This window comes from Pectinophora gossypiella, chromosome 5 (genome assembly GCF_024362695.1).
Source record: "Pectinophora gossypiella chromosome 5, ilPecGoss1.1, whole genome shotgun sequence".
NCBI classification, from domain to species: Eukaryota; Metazoa; Arthropoda; class Insecta; order Lepidoptera; family Gelechiidae; genus Pectinophora; species Pectinophora gossypiella.
In genome coordinates this window covers 9,480,947-9,497,524 of record NC_065408.1, presented here as the reverse complement: position 1 = coordinate 9,497,524, position 16,578 = coordinate 9,480,947, and the positions used below count along the sequence as shown (strand labels likewise).

The 16,578-nt window shown below is 38.8% G+C and overlaps 2 protein-coding genes across 5 annotated transcripts; one reads left to right on the top strand and one right to left on the bottom strand.

Moving 5' to 3' along the window:
* Nucleotides 1–1,965: 1,965 nt before the first annotated feature.
* Nucleotides 1,966–11,922, top strand: LOC126366890 (peptidyl-prolyl cis-trans isomerase G). 4 transcript variants are annotated; one of them, XM_050010227.1, is made up of 14 exons: nt 1,966–2,252; nt 2,980–3,069; nt 3,338–3,460; nt 4,430–4,600; nt 4,877–5,004; nt 5,328–5,434; nt 5,882–6,041; nt 6,383–6,477; nt 7,386–7,488; nt 9,001–9,138; nt 9,651–9,731; nt 9,886–10,014; nt 10,178–10,296; nt 10,387–11,922. In XM_050010227.1, exons 1-14 carry the CDS (start codon nt 2,238–2,240, stop codon nt 11,733–11,735), a joined length of 2,808 nt encoding a protein of 935 aa, XP_049866184.1. In that variant the 5' UTR covers nt 1,966–2,237; the 3' UTR covers nt 11,736–11,922. The 4 variants fall into 4 exon arrangements, with proteins under 4 accessions (XP_049866184.1, XP_049866183.1, XP_049866185.1 ...); XM_050010226.1 differs by having other exon boundaries at nt 10,175–10,296; XM_050010228.1 differs by lacking the exon at nt 1,966–2,252 and adding an exon at nt 3,661–3,751 and having other exon boundaries at nt 10,175–10,296.
* Nucleotides 11,912–16,288, bottom strand: LOC126366891 (protein suex-1-like). The gene is made up of 3 exons (XM_050010230.1): nt 16,173–16,288; nt 12,768–12,921; nt 11,912–12,575 (listed from the first exon to the last, which is right to left on the bottom strand). The coding sequence occupies exons 2-3, from the start codon at nt 12,919–12,921 to the stop codon at nt 12,139–12,141; spliced, it is 591 nt and encodes a 196-aa protein (XP_049866187.1). The 5' UTR covers nt 16,173–16,288; the 3' UTR covers nt 11,912–12,138.
* Between the last annotated feature and the right edge of the window lie 290 nt (nt 16,289–16,578).

Here is a 16,578-nt window from a genome sequence, read left to right as displayed (position 1 = left end):
CTTACTTCTTTCCTATTTCGCCTGCCATGCCATAGTGCAAAGACCAGTCGCCATCTTGTTCGACATGACATTTTCAAAGTGCCTCCACAACATTTAATTCGTTTAATTCCGTAACTTATCCTCTCAATTTTTGTAGCTGTATTATCTAACTTTCACCAGGTCCCATAAGTGTAGTGTTGTGAGTTGTGATAGTAGAGGAAAGGACGTCAATTTTTATAGATTTCCAAAATCTGAGATAGAACTTCAAAAATGGGTAGAGTGCGCATTGGTTCTGAAAAATTGCAAAGTGTCCTGAACTTACGAAAACAGAAAAGGTTTTTCTCATCGCCACGCGTGAGATCTTGCCTCCGCATTCACGCTTATCCAACATTATTTAGTGCTGATGAGATCACTACTGATATGCCCCAAGGCTTACACCACGACGCCGATGAAACCAGTAAGTAACCTTAGAGTTATTTAACATAATTTATCACATTATTTATTATTAAGTTGCTATTCTATTAACAATTGATGATCTGTTTGTTGTTCTGCTCAGATAAGTTGGTCTGTTTGGGACAGTTGGTAGTGAAAAGAACAGTGGCAGAAGTCTGACAATGCAACTCACTAAAACATTTATTGCTTTTCAGAAAATGTCTCCCATGAGCACAATTTTTGAAAAAACCATTCCTACAGCAAAGTTGAAGTTCTAGAGAAACGTAGAAGTGGTAAGTTTTACACATCTTAATCAATGATTAATATTTATGATATACACAAATGTCCAGTTACGGGCAATTATTTTGATATTGTTTTACTTTTCATATTTATCTACAGATAGAACACAAAAAAATTTGCCCTCGACAGAATGGACTAGGTATGGGTGTGGCGTAGTAGGATGTTTATTTGTTTATGTCGATTTAGAGCTGTTGTGAGGTCATTATTTTAATTTATTTTGTGTTTCTTATTTCAGATGCACCCATTTACTTCACCCCTCGACGCCCTACATGAAGAAGGCGTGTGATTTCCACGAAAAAATCTCTGACATCAATTTGTGAAAGAATTTACTCTGAGTACATGAGATCCAGAAAACAATCCATTAAAAAATAAAATAATTAATAAATAGCACTACCTATTTCATTTCAAATTCACATTCCAAATGAAAATAATTTGATTTTATCACGAGGGTGAAAAGGGGAGGCGATTTAGGCTTAAAAAGGCTAAAATTGCTACCACCCAAACCTACTAACTTCCAAGGCAAATAATTCAATTTTAAAAAAAGAGCTGTCATGTTCTATAAGAGCAGTTTCCACAGAGTAATTTTTTACTATGGAACATTTCCATTTGATGCGTAACATCTCTACTTGGTCTGTGTATGGAACATTTCCGTCTGATGCGTAGCATCTCTACTTGGTCTGTGTTGGGCTTGTTTGATTTGCCCTAGGCAAAGAGGATATAGGTACCTAACCACTACGTTTATGGATGGTTATTATTCAGGTTCTGAAGAAGGCTACTGAATGTAGCTCCTAAAAAACTAGGCGAAAAAAACAATTATTAAAACAAATACGGCAACAATACCTATTTAGCAAAAAAAATGGATCATGAATAAAAAAACGACTCATTATATTATTAAGGCACGAGCCTTACATATATATATATATTTTTCAGATATTAGCGCCGCACATAAATGTCTTCGAAACCCTATTGTGGGTTTATTCGACACACTCTTGGCTGAATTTTGAAGAAGCAAAGGATATTCTTCAAGCAGCCAAATTAATTAAATTTAATCGATAAAAATGATTGGATCTCACTCCGATTTTTATGTTTCTATCCCATCCCAGTCCGTCTTCTATTTCTTATTATATTTTTCACACATTTTATTATTTTTTAGCTTTTCTATTAACAAATAAAATGAATAATGAAGATCGGTAAAGATCGATTATATTCATTATTCAAATACCTGGACACCCTAGCGCAGAATTCTTAAAAAAATAAAATCAAAATGGCGGTTTTCGGTCACGTTCTGGCTTTGGCGTTGATGTGAATTTCGCGATTTTGTTATAATACATCTTGAAATTTACGCAGCGAATATGGAAAAATGTGTTTTAAAGAGTTGTGATAATAAATAACGCGTTAAAATATTTTTTATCGCCGTAGAACTCATACATAGTGAGATATCCATATAAGTTTTTGGCGTCCTATCGCCTCTGGGGTTCTACGCCCGAGCAGTTTTTAGCTGTATTGATTTTCCACGTTTTGTCAATATGATGATGTACACGGTAAGAATACATTTTTATTTAAAAAACAGTTTTTAGACATAAAAACCTTTGTATGGAATCTTTTATAATGTGCTGGAATTCCCAGTGATTATTTGACGCATTCAAAAATCAATGCTTCTCATTTAGCCGCGTTGTACAAAATATAACCAAAGTTTAAGGTTGTTTTTATATCAACTGTATCGAATTACGTGTCCTGTTAATTATTTGTGAGCAATTCGCCAGCAGTAAAAATGTTACTGCTGGTTATGTTGTTTGAACTGTAATGCATGATTAATGGGTATTTTATACACAAATTCGATTCTTTACACTTCATACAATGTTTATAAGGCTTCAGAATTTTCTATTTGTATGTGGCTCGCAGCAAAACCTAAAGGGGATTTCTTTTTAAGCGAAATTAGAAATCTACATAACCTTAAAAATATTTAAATACCTGTACATATTACTTTGTGAGGTTGTGCATTCAATAGTTTGATATGTTTAGGACACCAAGGGTTGGAATCACCTGTGCCTGAATGTAAGATCATTCTGTGCTTGGAATAGCACATTACGCTGTTCTTCCTGTAGTTATGCATGTATTAGTTGTTACAGCAACCCTGTTAGGGACAGCTTAATAATCAGTTACTATTGAGCTAGCCACCTGGGATTATAAATTTAGCCATCAACCTCAATTCACACTACATAAGACAAATTAGAAACATTAAAACAGCCAAAGTTGTTTGTGTTGTAGGGGACAAGCACCGAACAAGACACGCGCTTTAGCGACAAGGAGAAGAAGCTCATGAAACAAATGAAGTTTGGAGATTGTTTAACTCAACAGGTACCTAATTATTATACTTCTGTCAATAAAATCAATAAAAAGATATATTTTTTAGGTACCTACTTAAGTTTAGGTACTTGAAAATGTGTGCTTTTACAAAATGACATATTTTTATATTGATTTGTTTTAATAACACTAAATGATAGGAACCTACCATGCCTTTTCTAAAATAGTTTGTATTTATATAAATGCCATATTTTGTTTATGAGCACATGAGATAATAAATTAAGAAAATTTATTTCTAAGTTATTGAATTTCTTTTGTCCAGGTGGACATGTCCAAGGTGAAGCTGGATGTCCTGAAGCCATGGATCACCCAGAAGATTACGGAGATTCTGAAGATGGAAGACGACGTGGTCATCGACTATGTCAATAACCAATTGGAAGAGAAGGTGGTTAATTCATTTTATTTCATTAAGATATTACCATGAGAATGTAATCATTGCAGTTTCTTTACAGTCGTTGATTAGATAGGTGTGTTTTGGTAACGTAATTGGTGTTTCAACTACATTTAAAGAAACTGCAATTGAAGTATGATGTTAAATGTATATTGATTCCGTATGGATATTTTTATGGTTCCACCTCCGGTTAGTGCGCCGCCGCTGCCGTCGCCTGCCGCCGCGCGCCGCCCCGCCTGTCCACCCCGACTCCGCCCTATCGGAGGCGACTTAGCATATCAATCGGTATTTACGGGGAGTTTATAACAATGTTAACTCAATATAAGAAAATACATTATATGGATTTCCCAAGCTTTGGAAACAAATGAGATGAATTAAACCTTGTGAAAGTCGTCAAGAGATGGATTTGACTCGAGGTGGGGAAGTCCCGTTCGGCCTTGCGTTCAGCATAATGTGGGTGTTCGCAAAACCCTTACAGATGCAAGAAGTGGAAGAAAGAAGACATCACTGGTCTTCCTGCGTCGTCGGCGCAAGGCTGAGCGTCGCGGCGGCCGGCGGGCTGCGCGGCGTCGTGTCGCGGCCGTCGTGTCGAGACCACGTCGGCCTCGCAGCGGGTGGCGACTCGAAACCTAATCTCACGATGTACAACTTTTGTCCTCTGTCGCTTCCCCACCCGAGTCATCTCTGTGCCAATTATTATAATCTTTGATTGACACACGTATCTTTTGGCGCTCTTCACGACTTTTATGTTTTTGATTCTTATGAAATGTGTTTATAATTAACTGTAAATATCCAAGATAAATACCAGATAAATATCCAAGCTCTAATCCAAGGGAAAAAAGAATAACAAGCAAATTGGGGGCTAATCACGACAGGTGGTTACAGTGTAAAATGTGTAGTAAGGTGACAAGATTACTAACTAGAGTTTTTTTTCTTTCCCGATCCGTACCCTCGGCTCCCTAGTTTCCTTGTCCCAAGAAAATGCAGATCAACTTGACTGGATTCTTGAATGGCAAGAACGCTCGCCTGTTCATGGGAGAACTCTGGGAGCTGCTACTAAGTGCTCAAGCCAGTGAAAATGGCATACCAGAAACCTTTACTCAGCAGAAGAAAGAAGAGATCAAGAAGAGAATGGTAAGAGAGTCTAAGTTAGTTTTTCCTAGTGCTTAATAAGTTAATAAATTGTCATATATTTATTTTATAATGAGTATAATTAAATAGTTAATATCATTGAAAAAATAAGTAAAAGTCCAGGTTATAACATTTTTTAATAATTGATAAATTATATAATTGTCTTAATTAACTGATGATTAGATTTTCATAAAGTGATTCTGACGCACAGTATCTCTCCATTAAAATATCAATTAACTATTTATGTCAGAAGATTCCTTATAGTTTCCTTATTTACAGCTGGAAGAGAAGGACAAGGAAAAGGACAAGGATCGCCGGCGGTCGAGGTCGCGGTCGAGGTCGCGCCGCCGGTCCAGGGAGCGACGCCGCTCGCGCAGCAGGTCGCGCGACAGGTCCGGGGACAGGAAGTGAGTGACATTGATTGATATAGAATGAAAATCGCCGCGCCGGGGGTCGAAGTCGCGGTCCTGCCTCCGGCCCAGGGAGCGACGCCGGTCGCTTCTGTAAAAGACTGGACTTGTCAAATCTGTTGGTTAGGTGAGCTGACCCTGAGAAAACGGGATAACGCTTGGGAGATGATGATTTAGTTAAAAAACTTCACATAAGCTAACTTTAGCAGGTTGACTATTTTCTTTATTTGTTTCTTTACGACATTAAATAAAGTATGTACATTCAAATATTATACGGTTTTGGTACCGGTATTGACAGTTTGAATGCTTGTTCGATACAGACATCGCAACGGAGGCAGCCCACGGCGCTCGAGGAGGCGCAGCCGCGACAAGAAGAGCCCGTCCAAGGCCAAGGAAGTAGATGACATCAAGTTACCTGAGCTTAAGGGTAAGATAGAAATAGATTGCCTTTCTTTGTAGGAAGTCATGCAAAGAAGTCACCACATCATCTCAATACTGCTTTTATGTGTGTCTTTATTAATGTGCAATAAAGGGTTTTGAACCGAATTAGATTAGGCCTTATCACTTTCTGCTATTAGTTTTGTTGAACTGAACATTCGGAATGAAACTGTAGTTTTAATGTTTAGGTATTATGTTTCAATTCAACTCTATGTAGACGTATTTTGTATACTTTTGATTTCAACACAACATCAGTAAATAAATAAATTAAAAGTTCTATTAAACGGCCCCAGTGGCCTAACACATCACGCAGGACGCGACTAATACCACGACTCCCGAGTTTCCACCAATAGACGTACGACATTTACCTGCGTTGACACCGCATGCGACATCTATAGAGATATCAGCTATTTAGTGTACCCTATATTGTGTACAGAAAACGGCAAGTCTCCAGAGAAGAAGGAAGAGGAGGAGGATATTAAGAAAGAACATGTCAATATCGACGATCGTGACGACAAGGACGTGCAAGAAGTGAAGGACGACAAGGCCGAAGACGGCCGCAAGTCGCGCTCTGCCTCACCTGCCAAGAGTGCCAAGTAAGTTCCAACTATTATTTCTTCTGTTTGTCTAGGAGTCAAGAAGACCCGTTGACTCAGGACAAACTCAGGCATGTCGTCAAAGTCGGTGGGTTTCCCCAAAGCGGAGGGGAAAGATGATCAGCGACGACGTGAAGATTAGACCGACCGTAGCGTATGAGAAAGCGAGAGAGAAGACACGTTGCTTTCTTACTGTTGGTCGATTCCTGCACATCTCCGCTTGAGTCCTCTCACCTTTCTGCTTTGGTGGAAACCCATCCCAAATACTTTAGAAATCATGTTGTCTTTATACATATTAGACTATTCATTTGGACGATGGGCTAATACCCTATTTATTTCAGGTCACCTGGTGGTGGGAAAGAAGTTGCCGCCGAGAAGCCTGCAGCGGAGAAGCGGCGCTCTTCCAGCGACAGACGTTCTACATCGGCGTCATCACGTAAGTTACTACTAACACCGACTGATGATAAGTGGTCACTGAAAACTAGTGGGTTGATAATAATAGACTTTTATTTCAGACAACAGTCCATATTGTGTTACTAACAGGGAAACTTAGGTCTAGTTTTTTTTTGACGTGACTTATTGTAGATTTGCCGCAGATGGCATTAACTACTTGGCCGGACAAATGGGGAGCGCTGAAGGCTCTCACCCGGTACAACGTTTAATACAACAGGCATGAGGGTGCCCAGTTGGGGGCGAACCTCGGCTCAGGGCGTCGTCTGAGAGGAAAAATATTTGAAAGAATTAATCGACCTTAGTAGTTCGATAGCGATAAGCGCTGATTGAGGGAAGTCGTCGACCACGCCGGCGTGGTCGGTATCGGGGTCCTGAAGTGTTTAGTGTCGCGAGCTGATTGGCTGCCTCTATGGCTAGAGTAATCGGGTCTTCTGCCAAGCCAAACCAGTTACGTGGTTAGCCAAATTGCAAACGATTATGACAATATACAGTGACAGTGATAACAATGTGTGGGATTGACATACGGTGTCATGCAATTACATAGCCTTTGGCCACTGTTGGTTGTCATAATCGTTTGCAACTTGGCTAAGGCCCTGTGCTACTATCTGCCCGAAAAGTTCTGTATAAGCAAGTGTCGAAGTCAGCCCTTAAATCCTTATTTATTAGTAAATTTTGACAGTTAAATGCAGATCAGTAATATGGGAATCTGAATATGGGAATAGTTATTTGTGAAAGAAAATATCCTGAGAAAATGCATATGCCTGAGGAAGAGTGTTTTCTTAAATTATCTTTTGTTGTTGGGCTGGGTTGGGATGGTAGGTTAGAAACATATATACTAGTACTTATCATCATCATCATAACTAGTACTTATTGTAAATTTTTGTACTCCAGGCGGAAGCGTCAAGAAGCAGTCGTCACACAAGAAACGTCAATATAGATCTAACCGTGATTCTTCCGGTAGCGTCAGCCCGAGGCGCAGCTCACGTCGAGAGAGGTAATTTTTCAATAAAAAAAATAATAATTGTCTTGGTTCTTCCAACCAGTTCAGTACAACCTAGAACCGTATTCTGGTATTAAATGCGTAACTTGGAAGGAGTTTGTCTAACGGGAAATGTAATTGTGATATTTAACTTTATAAAATGATTGCCTTTGTTATAAGGCGTAATATCCATTTAAAATCCAATCATCATTGTTGAACTATTGTGTTTAGAAAACCGTGTCTTACGAACCCTCGTAACCCCGACATTGTCACCAGACAATAAAGGCTGATTATCAGGGGGGTTAAAAGGCCGCAGTGAAGCAATTCATCTAAAATAGCAATAATGCTGTTTGATATTTCTTTGCGTTGCGCACTTTTATAATTATGCGCAAATGTCAAATTGCGATATTGCTTTTTCGATGAATTGTTTCAATGTGGCCTTTTTAACCCCCCATGCCCTGTTATCGCGGGTTGTTTTGTAGTGATTGAACATTTAGTTTCATCGACTATATTGAAATCGATACTCAATAACACGAAGTGGTTACATCTTATTTATTTGAAAGTGGTTAAGTATAATTCAATGTTTATTATTTAATTATAAAAGTTTATATTCTAATGAGGGTAAAAACTAGAAGCTCAAATGTGGGTGGCATCACTGTTGAGTGTTGCAAAATTTTGACAATTCTCCATACTGTCCAGCTAAAATTCGTCATAAATTTCTTATGAAATGCGGAGCAACGAGGAGTGGTATCCCGTTTGAAGGATGAGTTACGAAAAATAAATGCAACCAGTTTTGATTGAAAATGCGATTTTCTAAGTTTTATTCTTTTCGGTCTTTAGGGAATAAATGTGACCTATGATTTTGCAGCTAAACGCTGCGCAAGGGTTATAGGGTAAAAATATAACCAAAACAATATGTTTGGTTTACTCAAATATATTGTTTTGGTTATATAAAGCAGCCGAGTCTGAGCCGTATAGACGGTAAAAGATCGGGCCTCCTACCACTCTTACACACACGGGCTCACGCTCGTACTCCGGGAGAGGGGGTGTGCTTTGTCATAACAAAGCACGTCGCGTCCCATAGGACGTTTGCACATTTGCAGCATCGCACCTGCCCCGTACTACTCGGACCGCAGGAGCGGCTGCTAGCCAAAAACTGGCGAAATATGGGAACCTAAGCCGGACATATTATGATTTTGTCCCTTTTGCTGTCGAAACTTCGGGTGTGTGGTGCTCGGCGGCCAAGGATTTCATTCCCATGTTGGGGAGGCACTTGTGGGCGCAGAGACCGCGATGGTGACCCCGCGCCGGCTCGTTCCTGGTTCAACAGGTTGTTTCTTTGGCAATACTCCGCGGGAACGCAGCTAGTATAATGGGCCATTTGAACCAGGTGCGAGAGGGGGCGGTATTTAAGATTGACATGCATTGTTTGTGCAATAATTTAAAATGTTTTAATTGATTGTAATTTTAATTATAAGTGGCTAATTCGATTCACTTTTAAAGTGTTATGCTTTATATTCGCTATAGAAGCAAGTCCCGTCGTCGAGGCAGCCGTCGCAGGTCGTTGGATCGCCACGAGAGGGAACGCGAACGCGAACGTGAGAGGGAGCGGGAAAGAGAGAGGGAGAGGGAGCGCCGGCGACGTGAGCGAGAGAGGAGGGAACGGTAACTTATTTGATTGCCTACCACAAATTATACTAGAAAATTTGACTTTACTAGCGTTACAATGGTGCTGATTCCTGCAGACACCTAATTTTAAGTTATATCTGTAATTTTCTGTTCGGCTAAAAGCGACAGACTAGAATTTGATGGCACACGCCAACTTTAGGCAGAAATATTAAACTCTTTAAATATTATACGGTTAGGAACTTAAGTTCGTATAATTTGACAGAATTACGTCACTCGGGTTGTGTATATAAACGAAATGATTAGAAAATGTCAGTTATAACTTAAAACAATATTAGGTGTCTGCTGGAAACAACACTATTAACAATTATGATTTTATCAAGCCAGTTTAATTTGCTTATTTGAGTCAATATTTCGCAAATCAGACTTTAATCATTATTTTATCTAAACTTATATGAGTTCATCTTAATATTTTGAAGTATTTTGTATCATGGTTATTCGTTAGCTGGTTTTGCGTTACAAGCATACTATAGCGAAGATTATCCTTGAAGGTCGCGTGAACGACGCCGATCGCTGGAAAGACGTAGACGGTCGCGTTCGAGGTCGGGTGGTAGACGGCGTTCCAGGGACAGGTAAATTGCTCGCTAAATTCGTTGCGCTTCGCTTTTTATTCACGAAAGACCGTTTTTCAATTATCTATGTAACATTTAGTTGCTCTCGATCATAATAACATGAAGATTCTTTTTTTATTATGCATTCTTAGTTGTGATATTCAATGTGTTGAAGGTCGCGCGACCGTCGCCGCTCGCGCTCAAGGAGGCGTTCCCGCTCTCGCCGCCGCTCGGGCCGGGTGTCGCGCGATCGCCGCTCCAGGGACCGACGATCCAAAGAGAGACGTTCGCCTGACAGGTCCAGGTAAACATTCAATGTATTTGAAACATTAGCATATTCCCCATTTCTCAACGGGAAATAGGCGTGATTTTATGTATGTATGTATTATCATAACTTGTTACGCTTTTGTGAACTTGTACATTCTTGGTGGAGAAAGCATATCTTATTTTAATTTTCTATTTAGCAGGGCCAGAAAATCAAAGGAAAGGGACAGGAAACGATCCCGGGATAGGAAATCCCGCGAAAGAAGGTCGAGCGATATTATCAAGGAGCGTTTGGAGAAGTCTGTTTCTATTCCGCGGAAAGGTTTGTTCTCAATATGCATAATGTAAAGAGTTTGAATTCTATATTGCCTTACATTAAGAATTTCTTTAACTTGGTGTGTTGTTGTTTCAGAAACACTCGACAAGTTTAAACCACTTGAGCCAATTGCTCCTCGTGAAAATTCTAAAGAGCGCCCGGCATCTGTTTCAAGCAGAGAGTCTTCCGTGGCAAATGATAAATCTGGCCATAACAATGACAGAGAGAACGACGTCAAACGCATTGAATCAGAGGAGGAAGAAAGGGAAGATTTCATCCCTATCCCATCCGCGCGTGAATATTCTAAAAGTCTTTCTCGTACGCCATCACCATTTTTAAGGAAACACGAAATTGAAAATAACAAAAAAGCAGAGAGGTCGGGCGATGATGTTTCCGGCAAAGAACACGTCGAAGAAGAGAGAGAGAAGGAAAAACCTCAGGAGGTAAAGAAAAAACGAAAAGCTCGTCAAACAGAAAGCGAGAGTGAAAGCAGTGGAGAAGCTAAGTCCAAGAGTAAAGTTAAACCGAAACGTAAAGAAAAAACTGTCTCTAAAAGATCAAAGAAGGCTAAAAAGGAAAGTTCGTCAAGTGAGAGCGAGTCTGAAGACTCTTCTTCCAGCGACTCTGAAGACGATAGGAAAAAGAAAAGTAAGAAAACTTCTAAGAAGAAGTTGGCTAAAAAAGCAAAGAAAAAGAGATCGCGTTCATCAAGTTCGGAATCAAGTTCTGAGGAAGATGTTAAACCTAAGAGTTCAAAGTCTAAACAAAAGAACATTCCAGAAGATTCTGATAATGACAAAAAATCGAAAAAACGCAAAGATTCAACTGCCGATCACTCACGGTCAGAGAAGGCCGACAGTAAGCAAATTAAAAAGAAAGTGGAGTCTGAGGATTCTCATGATGACAGTTCTGATTCAGATGATAAAACTACTAAAAAGAAAGTGTCAAAACGAGATTCTACAAGTTCTGAAAAAGATACAAAGCGTGGTAAAAAAGTGGAGTCAACTAAAGAGAAAGTAGCGTCTCCGGAAACAAAATCCAGAAAGGGAGATGAGAAAGTTGCTAAAAATAAACACTCTGAGGAAGTGAAAACCAAAGACAGTGACAAGAAAGCAAAAAAACGCGAAAAGGAGGAATCTTCCTCAGATAGTGATCAGGTTTCCAAGAAGAAAGCTAGAAAGAAGGTTTCTGAATCTGAATCAGATTCGGAAAGTGACGAACCTAAGAAGAAGAGGGCTAAGAAGCATAAAAAACATTCTAAAAAGCATAAGAAACACAAAAAGCATAAGAGGATGTCAAAAAAGAAGGATGATTCCTCTGACAGCGATGACGCCGAAGAAGAGGAGGAGGAGGGAAAGGTCAACAACGAAGATCTCGAAAAGAAATTACGGGAGCGCGCGTTGAAGTCTATGAAGAAACAGACGAGTGTTTCTGGCTCTGACTAGTTGTAGAATTTTCCCACCACTCTTTTGCTGCAGCAATTGAAACATTTTTATCTTTAGTCAGCATTGACAATCACTTTGAATGTTCTTTTACGGTATTATGTACTGCGATTTTTAAAATGAAATAGTAATTTACGGTTAACTATTGTATGTCACACTGTTAGTAATAATAATAAAAGTTTTCAAAATATATTACTCTTTTATTGTTCATTTCTTAGTGGTCAATGGAATATTTATTAAGGTTGCTGTAATATGTAAATATCTCAGTTACTGTAATTTTAGACTTGCGTTGGTTTTATCTTATCATAGCTTTGGATAATACTTTGGTTAACTTATTAATAGGATGCTAACTAAGCTATTAAATCTAAAATATAAAACTAATTCATAATATTATTCTGCTCACAATTTATCTTCTTGAATATCCTCTGTACCCAGTTACTAAGCTGGGGGTAATACCGTTGCTGTAAATGTTACCGTATCCAGGTTTTCTATTGTAATAGCCATAGCCGAGTTGGTAAGCGCCTTGGTAGTAGGGATTATTGTAGCCGTAGTAGGAGTTGAGACCACCGTTACCGCCATAGCCGCCGTAGCCACCGTTTCCATATCCAGTCAATCCGTATCCACCGTATCTGCTTCCCCCATAGCCAGCGTTGCCAGAATATCCGCTGCCATAGCCTCCGCCATAACCCGCACTGTACCCGCCGGCGCCGCCATATCCGTACGTGTTATCGTATCCATTGCCATAGTAGGAGTTGTATTTATCATCTACTGTTCCGTAACCTGTTACTCCATACCCGCTGTAACCGCTGGGATAGCCGCCCCAGTCTGAGTATCTACGTGTATCTGAAATTGTCAAACGTATTCATTGGGTTGTTTTATTTCAGTGATAAAAAATGCTTTTGCGATTGCGCGAGTGCTCTATAAAACCCTTTACTTTGATTGATGTATCTTTGGCCATGAGTAGGTACCAAACACCAATCACAAGTCTAAATACAAGTCTATATATAAGAATAGGGTCTATTGCTTGCTCCTTACATGTACTGCTAGCAGCAGTTTTGAGATCATCTTTGTCTTGGTCTACATCTTGCTGAAAAACAGCAACCTTCTCCGACGCCTGAGCTTCGCTTACTGGTTGTGCGCATACGCATCCAAATAGTAATATCAGGATTGGTAACATACGTAACCCCATCTGAAACAAAATTATAGAATGAAAGCTAGAAATTAAGCTAGAGCTAGTTAGGTGTTTCGTAACTAACAACTTAGTACAACTGTAGTTTTTTTTGTGTATCGGAAATTACAAAATTAACAAGTAAGCTTAAGGTGTAGTGGTACGCAGAGCTTCAACAATTTGTCACAATAATTTATTTATTAGTGAAGTCAATAAACCCGGGGCTTCCTAAAAAAGAAAAGCACTACTTATGCCAGAGATATTCTGTCCTTTCTAACATGATGCGCCATTAATTTAACGTTCATTACGAGTATATTCGTCTTAGGACTTCGTACGCATAGTGGCTGCCATTTGTCTTTACTTTCTTGTGGCTCTACCCACTCCCTTAGGGATTACGGGCGAGAGTTTCTGTATAAATGTAAACGCACTACAAACTACTATGTTTTTAGTTATATATTCGTGTCTTGTACAACACGTATGCTTCCTTCTCTAGCATACAAAACATTTTCACATTGACCTTCAGTAAATAATCGGCAGTTTGTTAGATCATTCTCACGCTAATGTCTTGACCTACAACTGTTATGTATGCAGGAGCCTATTCCGCGATTCATTATCATAGTTCAAGAACCATGATGCAATGATAAAAATATTAAGCAGGTAAGTACTTTACTATTACTAGAGTGGAAAAAGGGCTCTTATCATTTCTTCTTCTATCATGTGGGTTGTGAAGTGAATTATCGTCAACCCTGGTTTCAGGGTTATTATTGAGCCGCCAAAGGCCTCTGACATGGCTCATTTAACGACTACTTACTTACTTCATTAAGTACTAACCGGGACCAACGGCTTAACGTGCCTTCCGAATCACTAATACCTGCTGCTTAGTCCTGGATCCGCTTTGGACTTTTTATATTTTTTTTACACCTATTTCCCACCGGGGTAAGCAGACCATGGAATGAAAGCAAAAGTGCTACGTTCCTGACCTACTTCTATTAACAATAAGACTCAATGTCTAAACTAGTTAGTAGTTAGGTTTGGGTAAGTAAACTACCATGGGACCTTACTAAGTAACAAACAACCTATTTCCCGTAGCGGGGTTCTATGAAGACATTTTGTTGGCTGCCAGGCTTGTCTCAGCATAAAGACCCGTAACGACCAACACTAAGGCTAAATGAAGCTTGTTATTGGGTACTTACGAGAAAGTTTTTTCGAGTTACGACGATGTATAGCTTGTGTTATCAAAGAAAAGAACTTGTTTCATTATCCTTACTTAATAGGCAGTAGTAAAGTCTGAAAGCACTAATATTGAGAGCCATTGAACCAATTAGGTATATATGTACCATAATACTTGTATTTAGAAATGAAAGACAGTAATTAAGTCGTCGAGAATTCGAGATGTGGTTTGGTATCTATTATCTCGTATGAAATAAGAACTCAGAAATATAATACAAGTAATATGGTTGAAGCCGAGACTTGAGGGTGCTAAGTAACTAAGTAGGTAACTTACGTGCCAAATACTACTTGAATCATAATTATAAATACTACGCGGAACTGGGAGCGAATAACAAACATAAATCGCGTTCAACTGTTTATCTTCCTAGGCATGTCGTAAAATCCGACAGAGGTGACAGACCATATAAATGGCCCGCCATAAGGCCGACGATAGTATCATCCCTGTAAATACGATTCATATAGGTACCCATCTTACGGCTCGTGGGTCGTGTCAGACTCGACTTGAATTCAAGTGGCTGCAAGTTTTGTTCTGATTAGGCACTTGTGGGCCTGCCTTTTCCATTGGAAATTGCAGGTGAGTTTATGTACGAACCTACGTACATTCATTATTTACTCCTTAAAAAAACGTAGATACTAGATCGAAATAGATTTTGTATTTCCTGCATGTGCAATAAAGTATTTTTTATGTTACTGATAATAGTTGATTGTATAATAGCGCGGTGACTATCCACTCGGGGCCTTTGGCGGCTCAATAGTAACCCTCCAACCCACACGATAGAAGATTAAATACCTAGTATTATTTTCATGTGTCTAAAAAAATATTATATTTATTATTTTGTGTAGAAAATGTGGACATCAGAAAATAACAGAAATATATACACGAGTATTTATGGTCTACTTAGCACGTAACATACCAAATATTTCCGCTTAATTATGCAGCAATATTATGTTTTCCGGTGCCCCAAACTTTATCCTGCTTTCGTTTTCTCTCGCACAGAATTCTAATGTGTTTTCTGTTGACAAATATAATCAGGGAAGTGTGCTTCTCAGGAACGTAAATTTAATACTGTCGCTCGAATGTACCTATTAGTTTTAGGTACTTAGTATAAGTTATTACTAACATTAGAATAGTAACTAACGTAGGTATATGAATGAAGCCCGAAATAAATAATTTGAATGTGAATAGCAGCAAGCCTATAAACATGAATTCAAATTCACAAAGTCGAATTCAGTGGTTAAATATAGATAACTTAATCAAACATATCAATAGCGTAGCAACACGGACACATCCCCGAAGGGGTGGGCAGAGGGAGGTAGAGGAGGAACATCAAACAACTAAACTAAACAACATAGAAAATATTATTTTATAATACATTATACTTTACATAAAGTCACACCGCTATTAATAATGGGGTGCGGACAGCCATGAGTAACCAAAATATAACTTTCGATACGAAGTTTAAATATGGATATAAAACCCTAGGTATGCCTAATACCTAAAGGTTATGCTAAATCGAACGGATTACCTGTAGAGTACCTAGTAAATACATAGTAGTAGTGTTCTACAATAGTAGCTTTAGCAATAGGTGCTTTTGTTATTCTAGTTTTTCTGCCTTAGAAAAAACACTAACGTTGTTACAAAACAGCACTGATGCAGTTTGAAAAAGTATAGTAAAAACAAGAAAATACTTAGTATCTTACTTTCTATGTCAAGTTTTGTATCTATGTTTTGATCTAAGCAGTGCGTATTCAGAAACATTTAAATGAAAATGTAAACATACAATACTGGGTGAGAGTTTTTAGCATTCACTATTTGCCCGGCTAAGTAGTTCATACTATCTTAGGGAAACCTACAATAGGTTCGTCAAAAAAAAGTAAATATTCAATGAATAGATTTACTTTGCAATTCGAATTTGTTGTGCGTATCATTGATATAGTAGAAACACTCTTCGTTTTGTGTAGATAACTAGTTCTTATTTGCAAAAGTGATATTTATTGATACCTATATGTCGTTTGTGCATATTTGATTTTAATTTACTTACATTGTTCCGTTGGTTTAAACGTAACGTCGCGTCTACAATGTCTTTGTGTAGTGAAGCACTCGCCGACACAGGTTGTGTGTATAGTGTGGAGATGCGCTCTGTGTGCAGACGCGTACGCGCAGACCTTTATAAACCGTGGGAGTTTTTGTCTTATAATTGACAATGGCCACTAGGGAGGTAATGAGTCCGTTTGTAGGCAGCTCGTCCTTCTGCTAACATGGAATGACGCAGGCAAACGCATCATTGTCACCCTACAGATAATACTCTCGAGGGGCGTCGCGTGCCATTATTTTTTCAATGCGATGAGGAAGTATTAATTAAATTGTCTTCCACATAATTTTCAATTTAAGTAGGTAATGCTAATTTGACCTATTTCCAATCATTTTATACCATTGAGCCAATAATG

Bases quoted from the DNA above. Each gene is read 5' to 3' on its own strand.
- LOC126366891 (XM_050010230.1), bottom strand. From the start codon at position 12,921: ATGGGGTTACGTATGTTACCAATCCTGATATTACTATTTGGATGCGTA. The intron at 12,576-12,767 runs GTAAGGAGCAAG...TGACAATTTCAG, and splicing joins AACTGCTGCTAGCAGTACAT to ATACACGTAGATACTCAGAC.
- LOC126366890 (XM_050010226.1), top strand. The intron at 6,042-6,382 runs GTAAGTTCCAAC...TATTTATTTCAG, and splicing joins TCACCTGCCAAGAGTGCCAA to GTCACCTGGTGGTGGGAAAG. The intron at 9,139-9,650 runs GTAACTTATTTG...TTATCCTTGAAG, and splicing joins GAGCGAGAGAGGAGGGAACG to GTCGCGTGAACGACGCCGAT.